We start from the raw sequence: 11238 nt of genomic DNA, 5'->3' as shown, positions 1-11238 counted from the left end.
TAGATAGATAGATAGATAGATAGATAGATAGATAGATAGATAGATAGATAGATAGGTAGGTAGATAGATAGATAGATAGATAGATAGGTAGATAGGTAGATAGGTAGGTAGGTAGGTAGGTAGATAGGTAGAAAGCTTCTTGTTGTTGTTAAGTGCTGTTGAGTTGGTTCTGACTCCTAGCAACCCTGTATAGGGTTTCTGAGGAGCAGCTGGTGAGCTTGAACCACCGACCTTGCAATTCAAACCGACTTTACAGTCCAGTGCATTAATCCATAGTGCCACACCAGGACTTCAGATAGTAAGTAAGATCAATAGATAGATGCTGATAGGTGGGTAGATATATTCTTAGCCTTCATCAAGTCAGTCCCGGACCTACGGTGGCCTCTGCTTTATAAAGTAGACCTCCTCCGTGCAGTGTTCTTCACACAAATCGTTTGTCAGGACTTCGTTTCTGCAGAAGTGCTGGGTGGGTTCAAATCTTTAGGTTAGTAGTTGTGGCACACCGCTTGTACCACCCAGACTTTAGATGAATAGATTGACAAGTGGAGAGACAGACAGACAGGTAGGTAGGTGGATGAATAGATGATAGGAGGGATGACAAATAGAAAGGAGAGAAGAAAAGGTAGGTAGGTAGGTGGACAGCAGTCAGAGAATAGAAATGACCAGAAGCAGAAAGGAAGGGAGAATCGGATGGGAAAGGAATGCCCTTAAGTTCAGATTTGTGGACCTCAATAAGTGTGTGATTGCAGTGGTACATTGCTGCTGCCCACTGAACGCACTGCCTCCAGCTCCTGCCCCCTAACCCTTCTTCAGCCCGAACACTCCAGACAATCTGACTTTGGCAGCCAAGATTATTTCCCAGCATCCCAGGAGTAACCTCCAGTTCCACATGCCAAAGGACTAGAGCCAGCCGCCGGCCCAGGGTGTGTGTTTGAGCCCCGCGTAGCATGTAGGATGTGGTCACGCTCGCAGAAGAGAATCCTGGCAGCGTGGATTCCTAGATCCACAGCCTGCCAGAGACCGGCTTGGTGGCAATATAGTCAGCCACTATCCCGTTATACCTCATAGCCCTGGGGGCTCTGCCCCAACTCCCTTGGAGACACAGGTCCTCCCCACAGCCTCAGAGGGATTCAGGGATGAAAACTAATCCATGACCTACTGATTTCACCTTGAGTTTTCTGTTCACTCTGGAGTCTGCTGCAGACAGGTGATTAGTGAAACCCAGGTCATGAGTTTCAAGAAAACAAACTCCAAATTCCACACTTAGCAGCTTTGTGTGCGTGTTTGCGCACCACCCGTGGATGACCTCGCTAGTCCTGAGGAGCACAGACTGAGGCTTTTGAGTAGGAGTCTTTGTTTATCTGGGAAAAATATGGTAAACATTAAGTGTTTGTGTGTTATTTAAATTATAGTACAAAGACGCACATTTTGGAGTCAGAATGGGCTGTTAGATTTGTTTACAACCATTGCAGCCACATACACACAAAGTTACTATACAGTCGACTCCAGCTCAGTGACCCCACATGGGTAGAACTGTGCTCTGTAGAGTTTCAACGGCCAATTCTTCAGAAATTTGTTCACCAGGCCTTTCTTCTGAGGTGCTCCTGGGTGGAATTCAACCACTAACCTTTTGAATGGCAGTCAGGTGTGCTGTTTGTGCTCTGTTGTTTCCAGCGACAGGTCAGCATTGATATCCAGTGTCTTGTCCCTTTAGGAAAGCCAAAATTGTCAAGGACAGACAGAACCAGTTTGAGGGGCATCAACATGCATTCTAGGCAAGTTTGCCTCTGGTTCTCTGATCCACTCAACACTTGCTTCCACGTTTGGCTGCAGAGGAAACTGCCAACCTGCCCTGGTCTCATTCAGTGCCTGGTCGCCCACGTCGCTGTTCTGTGTACTACCAGCCAAGCAACCACCTAATTACACTTGTGCACTGTAAGCCAGTTGGCAGGCAGATGGACGGATGTGGCACCAGTCCAGGGTGTATGGCAGCAGCGTGATAAGAGTCAACACAGCCAGTGTGGTTTTATTGGTTTGATAGGTCTTCGTGGTGAGATTCCGACTACGTCTTCTATCAATAGAATTAAATACAGCGTAGAGCTTAGAGCAAGAATTGCTTTTAAAAAACATCATTTGGACATGAATTTAACAACTTCTTAAGGAGAAAGCAACTATGTCGCTCCAGAAGAAATAAAGCTAGTGAAAGGAAAAGATAATAGGGTGTCAGCCTTATGCTATTCAAGTACAAAGGAAGGGTACTCATGGGTGGCATAGGGAGATGGTTAAGTCAGACCCATCCAGAGGGCCAACCCTGAGTCTAATTGGCACAAACTCAGTCATGCTTCGCACTTGGCTCTGCATTTGGAGACTGATCTTTCATTAGGTTTTCTTGAGACCATTAATTAGCAGGGTGTCCTCTGACCCAGAGTTTGTATACTGTTTGCACAGACATACCTTTTTGTGTGTCTGAAACACATGTACACACAACTTGTGACAGACCCATCTTGCAGAGAGCACTGAATTTGGCACGCAGATGTGAACTCACACTTCCAAAATAAGACAACATCATGGTGTAAAACTCCTGTAGCTCAGTGGAAGAAAAAGACCAGATGCAGGAAAACACACAATGGACACCCACACAGAAACACAGCTTCTTTTATTCAAGTCCGAGACGCCCAGTGTTACGAAGAAAGAGAGAGACTGGCTGTCTTTGTGCACGGGCCTGAAGGTGTCTCGAGGGATAATAAAGCTCTCTTTGAGAATCCTGGAAGAATTTCAGGTCCAGGAATCAGGCGCTCTGGGTACCCTCCCAGGTTCTGCCACTCACTCGCCAGCTGAAGCACCCATTGACCCTTGTGGACTTTATTTCTGTAGAGGGACCCAAGTGATCTAATTGTCTCTGGCTGACTGGTTCCTTCTCTCTCCCTCCCTGCAGCTCAGCCAAAGGCCCACGGTGGAAGAACTTCGGGAGAGGAAGATCCTCATTCGTTTCAGTGACTACGTGGAGGTGGCAGATGCTCAGGACTATGACCGGAGGGCAGACAAGCCCTGGACCCGCCTCACTGCTGCTGACAAAGTAAGTCTGGCTGGGGGAGGTGGCAGGGATGGCTGGAAGACAGGCAGCTTTCTCACGCCCTGCTTTGCCTCTTCTATTGGCTCTCTCACTTACTGCTGGGAACTGGTAAGGAAAGCAGCAGCAAAGTCTTAGTCACTGTCTCGGTAATCAAATGCGAATTGCTGGAAGTGTGGGTATCAGTGCTGTTTCTCCAAGGGCTCCAGATAATCTACCACGAGGTCTCCACATTTCTCCTTTACCGCTGGGAGAGTGCAGAGAACAGGCAGGTTGAGTTGAGCTTACTGTATCCATGGAGGAAGAGCTTCACTCAGGCTGGGCATCACGTAGACACTGAACTGGTCCAAGGTACAAAGCCTCAGGCTCTGAGCTTATCACAGACCTTCCTGTCAAGACCACTGTCCTCAGTACCCAAACGCAGACTCATAAAACCCAAAGCAGACAAAGTCGCTGTGTTTACTGTTTAGATATGCACTCAACTGCTATCCACAGGGTTGGCAGTTCAATCCCACCGGTCACTCCTTGAAAATTTTATACCGGGTCACTCACTGTAAGTTGGATCAGTTTCAACAGCACTTAACAACAATGACACAGGTCACAGAGACACAACAAAACATGTGTCACCCCAGGAAACCCTCACCCTTTTGGATAACAAGACTCATTGTTGTTAAGTGCCATGGAGTGGGTTCCAACCCATAGAGACCCTGTATAGGGTTTCCAAGGAGCGACTGGCAAATTTGAACCATGAACCTTGTGGTTCAAACCGACCTTGTGGTAGAGTGCTTATCCTACAGCACCGCACCAGGACTCTGTGTGGTATTAGCTGACGTCAAGTCAACTGTGACTCATAGTGACCCATGTGACCAGAAGGTAACGTTCCCTGGTCCTGCACCATCCTCATGAGTGTTGTTGGGTTGTTTTGTTTGTTTTTTAGTCAATTGTTGTGGCCCCTTGTATCAATCTATCTCTTTGAGGGTGTTCTTCCTGTTTTGCTGATCTCTACTTTATTTGAAAATGAAGAGGACTTAAAACATTTACTGATGAAGATCAAAGAGCATAGCCTTCTGTATGGATTGTATCTCAATGTCAAGAAAACAAAAATCCTCACCACTGGACCAATAAACAACATTCTTATCAACGGAGAAGAGATTGAAGTTGTCAAGGACTTCATTCTTCTTGGATCAACTATCAACACTCACGGAAGCAGCAGTCAAGAGATCAGACAACGTATTGCATTAGGCAAATCTGCTGCACAGACATTTTTAAAGTGTTGAAGAACAAAGATGTCAGCTTGAGGACTAAGGTGCACCTGACTCAAGCCATGGTATTTTCAATAAACTTATATGGATACAAAGGCTGGACAGTGAATAAGGAAGACCATAGAAGAATTGATGCCTTTGAGCTATGGTGTTGGAGGAGAATACTAAAGGTGCCATGAACTGCCAAAAGAACCAATAGATCTGTTTTGAAAGAAGTGCAACCAGAGTGCTCCTTAGAGGCCAAGATGCCCAAACTTTGTCTCTCTAACTTTGGACATATTGTCAGGAGGAAACAGTAGCTGGAGAAGGATATCATGTTTGGTAAGATGGAGGGTCAGAGAAAAAGAGGAAGACCCCCAACGAGATGGATTGGCCAGGTGGCAGCATCGATGGACTCAAGTGTGGCAACAGTAGTGAGGTTGGCCCAGGTTCGGACATTGTTTGGTTTTGCTGTGCATAAGGTCGCTATGAGTCAGTGCCGACTCGATGGCACCTAACAACAACAACAACACTTTATTTGAAAGTGCCATGGACTGCCAAAAAGAACCAATAGATCCGTTTTGGAAGAAGTGCAGCCAGAGTGCTCCTTGGAGGCCAGGATGGCCAAACTTCGTCTCTCATACTTTAGACATATTGTCAGGAGGGACCAGTCGCTGGAGAAGTATATCATGTTTGGTAAGATGGAGGGTCAGAGAAAAAGAAGACCCCAGCAAGATGGATTGGCCAAGTGGCAGCATCAGTGGACTCAAGCGTGGCAACAGTTGTGAGGTTGGCCCAGGACCACACAGTGTTTCATTCTGCTGTGCATAGGGTCGCTGTGAGTCAGTACCAACTCGATAGCACCTAACAACAATAATAAAAACACGTGAGCAAAGCTGGTGCAAGCTTACCAGCGACTCCTCAGAAACCCTATATAGGGTTGCTATGGGTTGGAACCAACTCGACAACACTTAATAACAACTTTACCAAACATGTCCTTTCCTAACAATTGGTCCTAAGTGCTTTCTTAAGGCGCAGTAGTCAAAGCCCCAGACTCATAATCAGAATCTCTCCATTGGTCTTTTTGGGTGATCTATTCTAAGTAAGCCAGTTGCCGTCTCACAAGAGAAGGACTACCTTGCTTTGCACTGAGGAATGCACTGATACCCATTCTTATCTCTCCATTGAATCAAGGATCAAAATGGCCTGATGCTTGGCAATCCTTTGTAATTCTAGTCCATGTGGGATTGCAGGGCTAAGTGTCTTTATATTAATAGTCTAGGAAAATGATTCTGCTCAGTATATGAGTAAAAGCATATGAAGACCCCAGAATACACTGGGTGGCTTCTCCCCTGCATTTGCACCCCTGCATTTGTCCCATATTTTCCAATAGCCCATGGCCTCTTTTTTTTTTTTTTAAGTTTTTATTGTGAATTGAATGATAGTTTACATGGGAAAACATCGGATTTACTCTTCTCATTTAATTGTAATGATTATAATCTCCTCCATGCATCATCCTTAAATAGGATTTGCTTCTGTTCCTTCTAGGGTTTTTGTTTTGTTTTGGTGGGGGCAGGGGGTTGGGAGAATGATGTACACAAAAACACTTAGGAACATATAATCATTTAAACAACCAAAGGGCACATTCTGCAAGCCTGCCTCCTGGCCACAAGCACACAGCCTTTCTCTTTCCATGAGTCTAGAGTCCTCAGCTGCTTATCTCTCCATATCCTCATCTCTGCCTCCATGTCTGGTGTCGCTGTTTCTCTAGATAGGGTCCCACATTCCGCTCATGCTCTTCTCCCTTGATGGTCCTAGGGTCCTGTGTTCCTGGACTGTAAGATTAACTACTGCCCCTTTTTTGTTACAGAACGTCTACCTTTACAGTTGTGACAGTTGCAATTAGTCACAATAACAATTACTCACTATTGAATCATAAGAATCTTATCCCCATCTCCTTTCACCAGACCCATCTAGACAAGATGAAAACTATTCAGTGGGGATTCTACCTTTCCCCACACACTCTTAAACTAAACTCCCTCTTGAAAACTTGTAAGCCAGTCACTTCATGCCTTTATAGCCCCCTCATTTTAGGGTGTTGTTGTTGTTAAGTACTGTTAAGTTGGTTCTGACCCATAGGGTTTCCAAGGAGCAGCTGGTGAGCTTGAACCACCGATCTTGCAGTTCAAACGGCTTTGCAGTCTGGCAACAGTGCCACCCAATGTCTAAGTTGCTTTCTCCTTTCAACCCTGTATACAGAGGGGATAGGATTGACATTTGATGTGAAGACACCTTCTCTTTCAGTTGGTATTTTGAGCTGCAACCTCCATAAGTATAGGTCAGCCCATGGCTTCGTTTTACACAATGCACAGGTCTTTCACAGCCCACACACCTGACTAAATTACCTCCAACCCTAAAAGAAGGAATTTCAAGAAACAAGATTGAAGACAGGAAGCTGCTGTACTTGGGTGGGACCAAAGTGTCCAAGGCAGATAGATTTCCCCTGTGCAGCAGGTCAGCCTCAGACCTCGAGGAAGGGGAACTGGACCCTCCTGACTAACACATCACTCACCTCATCCCTGCACAGGGGTTCATGTGAGCCACCCAGGGACTGAGCCCCAAAATCCCACCCACTGCCATGAACTCAGTTCCGACTTGTGGAACAACTCTGAAAGACAGACTAGAACCACTCCATAGGACTTCTGAGACTGTATATCTTTATGAGAGCAGACAGCTCACCATTCTTCCTGGGAGTAGCTGATGAGTTTAAACTGCTGACTTTGCAGTTAACGACCCCACACTTAGCCCCACTGAAGGCATCATCAGAACTCCTTCTGGGATTGACAACATAGTGCAAAAAAACAGACAGGCCCAGCCACAAGAGAGACAGTCACGTTATCGAAACAGGAATAGAAGAAGCTTTGTCTTCTGTTCTCTCTTGTTCCTACTGTCACCGCAGTGTGCTTGCTTACCAAGGATGAGGGTATTAGCAGATCTCAAGGGAACATACACTATGTCCCCACATGGACCTCTTTCTAACATGCTACGTAACCGCCACGGTAGTGAAAGTATCCAGTTCCTCAAAGGCTGCTGGGGAACAGGAAGCAGTGCACCCGTGACACCAAATATCTGATGATTAGTTCTGAACCCAAGTGCTCCATTTCTTAGTAGGTTTAGCTGCTGGTATGGAATGGACTGAATTGCTCCCCTGTGCCCCCAAAAAAGATGTTGAAGTCTGGGAGGGTGTTGAAGAGAGAGAATAGAGTAGATGCCAAATGGTGTTTCTTGGATGGAGTCAGACGGAACTGGGTCGCATTCCCATTGCCAGCAGGGCAGTCAGCTAGAGCAGGGAGTTTAGAAACAAATGTGAGGTCCGTTGTACTGCACGAATGTTCAAATGGTGCCTTCGTGCACAATTTCGTCATCAAATTTCCTTTGTTAAAATAAAGACCTGGGTTCTTTTTTTTAAATGGATGACGATGATGAATTCCTAACTTTGTACCTATGAATGAGATCTTGTTTGGAAATAAGGTGCAACTTAATCCAATCTAATTATTGTCTTATAAAAGAAAAACAATGAGCACAGAGATGGCAGAGGGCAGGAAGTTGATTGCCATGTGAAGAGGCATCTGTCTGCCAAGGGTTGCCAGGAGCCATGAGGAGCTAGGAGAGAAGCATGGGATAGCTCATCTCTCAAGAGCCTTCCAGAGAACCAAAATGATCAATACAGCAGGACATCCAGCCTCCCGAACTATGAGAAAATACGATTCTGTTCTTTAAAGCCACCTACTGTCTGAGTCCTGGTGTGGCACTGCAGGATAAGCATTGGACTTTTAGCCACCAGGTCGTAGGTTCAAACTTACCAAGAAACCCTATACAGGGTCGCTATGAGTTGAAACTTAACTGTTTCATTAGGGATCATGATGACTTTGTAGGATAAGCACTGGACTGCTAACCACAAGGTCGGCAGTTCAAGCCCACCAGATGTGCCACAGGAGAACGATAAGGCTCTCTGTCCCCACAAAGATTGAAAGCTTGGGAAACCCTGTGCAGGAGTCGCTATGAGTCAGAAGTGACTCAACAGCACTTAACTTTTGTTACAGCAGTTCTAGGAAACAGCCACTCTGAGCCAACTGTTAACCTTTTTGTTTGTGTTTGTGAAGATTTTCCATCCTCAGATTCTTCAAAGCAAATTATCAGCCCAAGAGCTAAGCTAGAGGACACGTGTTTAACATTTCAGGCCCAGGGACAGAGTGAGGGTGTCCTCTTTCCGTCCCTGCCTCTCTCCACTGAGGCCTTTCTCCTCCCTCTCCAGCTCACTCAGTACCTCCCGTTTTGTTTGACAACCCAGCTTTTGCCCCAGCTGTAGCCTCCTCAGCTTTCCTTTATCAGTAGGAAACTATTTTTTAGGGTTCTCTTGGAATATTGGACATTATTCAAAATGCATGTCCTGCCCCTGATGGTGAGATCTATTGGCAAGTCTTTCTTGCCAGCGGCTTCACCCATTCTCTTCATTTAACTGGGGAATTGGATCCATCCATTCTGTTGTTGTTAGTCGTCAATGAGTTCACTTTGACTCATGACGACCCCCATAGAAAACACAACAAACCTTTGCCTGGTCCTTTGCCTTCCTCATGACCACCATGGGTTTGTTGGGGTCCATTGTTGTAACCACTGTGTATCTTGAGTTCCTTTCAACCTAGGGGGGCTCACCTTCCTTCCAGCACTCTACCTGACAATCTGAAGTTGTGACCCACAGGGTCTTCGTTAATCACAGTCTTTTCTTCTTAGTCTGTCGTAGTCTGGAAGCTCCGCTGAAACCTGCTCAGTTGGGCGACCTTGCTGGTATTTGAAATACTAGTGGAACGGTTTGAGCATCGTAGCAACATACTGCAGTGTAACAAGTGGATGGATAGTTGGGTGGTGGCCACCCTTTCTAGAAATGAGCATTATGAGGCATGTCTGTTGGTTCACTGAAAGAAGATGAGTTGCTGACATTTAAACTTACGCTCAGGACCCCATGAGTGTGACTGATTTATCTAAGTGTGTCTCCATGTCTAACAGATGTCCAGATGGAACTACAGCTCTGTGAAGAGAGGGGGGAAATCACAACTTGAGCAGTGTCCTGCCATTGTGTGCAATTTAGATTTAGGGGGCAGAGTGAACATAGTAGGTTCTACAGAAATTTTGAGCAATTTTTTTCCTCTCAGTACAGAAATGACTCTACACACTTATATGGCTTTGCCTAAGAGGGCAAAAAAATACATTGTTAGAAATAAAAAGTGAATTCCTTTCCATGTCGGTCTTCTGAGTGTTTATGAATGTGTCTGATTTCAGGCTGCCATCCGGAAGGAGCTCAATGAATTTAAAAGCACTGAAATGGAAGTTCATGAATTGAGTAGACATTTAACAAGGTTAGTATGGCATTTGTTTATGTTTTTCTCTCAAACTGCCAAGTTGCAATATTGATGTCCAGTGGTGGCACAGTGGGTTAATCTTTGGGTTGTTAGCCAGAAGGCAGCCAGGGGTTCAAAGCCATCAATAGCTCTGTAGCTGAGAAATGAAGCTGTCGGCTCCCATGAAGACTGACATGCTCACAAACCCTGGTGGGGAGCAGTTCTAGTCTCGTCAAAATGGACTTGACGACAGTGGCTTTGGATTTGGGTCATCTGGATTACAAGTAGTTTGGTGTGTGCGGTAGAAACAAAGATAAATAAAAAGGTTAACATGAAGTTGCATGTTAGGAGGCCAGTTTGCATTCTGACTTTTCTCAGGGGAAGGAACATTAAACCACAAGCTAAAAGCTAGCCTGTGAAAGCTTTGTTTTTAATTCATTCAAACTGAAGATCTGATAAAGTGTCCAGAGATTACCAGTGACCCCAGAGAAGGTTTTTATGAAAATGTAAACCGTAAGAAAAGATGCCAACGTGCATTTCAGCAGGGGCCAGATGTGGGCTGAGTTCCAAATTCTATTCTGGGTCATTAGCCCAAATAGTCCTGTGTGGTGGTATTTGGAGAAATTGAGACATGGGGAGATTTTTTTTTTTTTTTTTTTTTTTAAGGGCTTATCTGAGGTCACCTAGTCTCTGGTTGATAGAGTTTGCACTAGATTGACAACCTGAACATTGTCAGTTCAAACCTACCACCCAGCAGTACAACAGAAAAAAAGGCTTAGAAACCCTATGGGGTAGTTCTGTATAGGGTTGCTATGAGTCAGAATTGCCTGGACAGCAACGTGTTTATGGAGTGTTTAGTGTCTGGCTTCAGAGACAGGAGTTTGAATTTTGTTCCCTGCTGATGAATCCAGACTTGAGCTCCCAGGAGAGCCTGATTAAACTCATCGCAAACACAGGTGAACTCAGTGAAGCTCAGGTGCTCGCAGGAATTCGTGTGTCTGTTTGCTGGGAGGGATAGGGCTGGGAAAATGGGTAGGTGGGCTTGTCAACCCCCACGCACCTGACAGCCCCTTGCTCTGAATTTGTTTTCTAGGTTCCACCGACCATAACAGTCAAATTCCTCTTGAGTGCTATGCTGTCTTCAAAACATAAATTTCTAAGAACCATAAGTGCTGGTATTTACTCATGTCCCCATTACAATGTAAATCTTCTGAACTGCCTTTTTGAAGAAGAACAACAAAAGGAAACACAATCGGGGTTACATTTGTGAAGACAATAATGGCGTGCAGTCCATGCTCAAGAGCTGCTGCTATCACTTCTGATCCTGGAACCGAAGACTTCCCAGCATGCAGAGCTGCCCTCGCCCTCCCCATCCAGGCCTGGCAGGGAGCCCCCTCCTCACAAGTGTCGGTCACCTGAGTCCAAAGAAAGCTGAGGCAGTGGGCTTGACCTGGGGGTGACTGGTTGGCCTTCTAGACTTGGCTCAATGCTCTTGGTCCTACATGGCATCTGGTTTGGGGGTATCTTAGAA

At 45.6% G+C, this 11238-nt stretch overlaps 1 protein-coding gene across 1 annotated transcript in view; it reads left to right on the top strand.

Moving 5' to 3' along the window:
* Nucleotides 1–11029, top strand: part of PHACTR1 (phosphatase and actin regulator 1) — a 765475-nt gene extending 754446 nt beyond the window's left edge. The window contains exons 13-15 of the mRNA XM_006864086.1: nucleotides 2936–3076; nucleotides 9649–9725; nucleotides 10801–11029. Of these exons, the coding sequence (XP_006864148.1) occupies nucleotides 2936–3076; nucleotides 9649–9725; nucleotides 10801–10816 (234 nt within the window). The 3' untranslated portion in view covers nucleotides 10817–11029. The remainder of the gene's footprint in view (nucleotides 1–2935; nucleotides 3077–9648; nucleotides 9726–10800) is intronic.
* The last annotated feature ends 209 nt before the right edge of the window (nucleotides 11030–11238 follow it).

The sequence above is a fragment of the Chrysochloris asiatica genome, unplaced genomic scaffold (genome assembly GCF_000296735.1).
Source record: "Chrysochloris asiatica unplaced genomic scaffold, ChrAsi1.0 scaffold00060, whole genome shotgun sequence".
Taxonomy (NCBI): domain Eukaryota; kingdom Metazoa; phylum Chordata; class Mammalia; order Afrosoricida; family Chrysochloridae; genus Chrysochloris; species Chrysochloris asiatica.
This window is presented reverse-complemented; position numbering and strand designations above follow the sequence as displayed.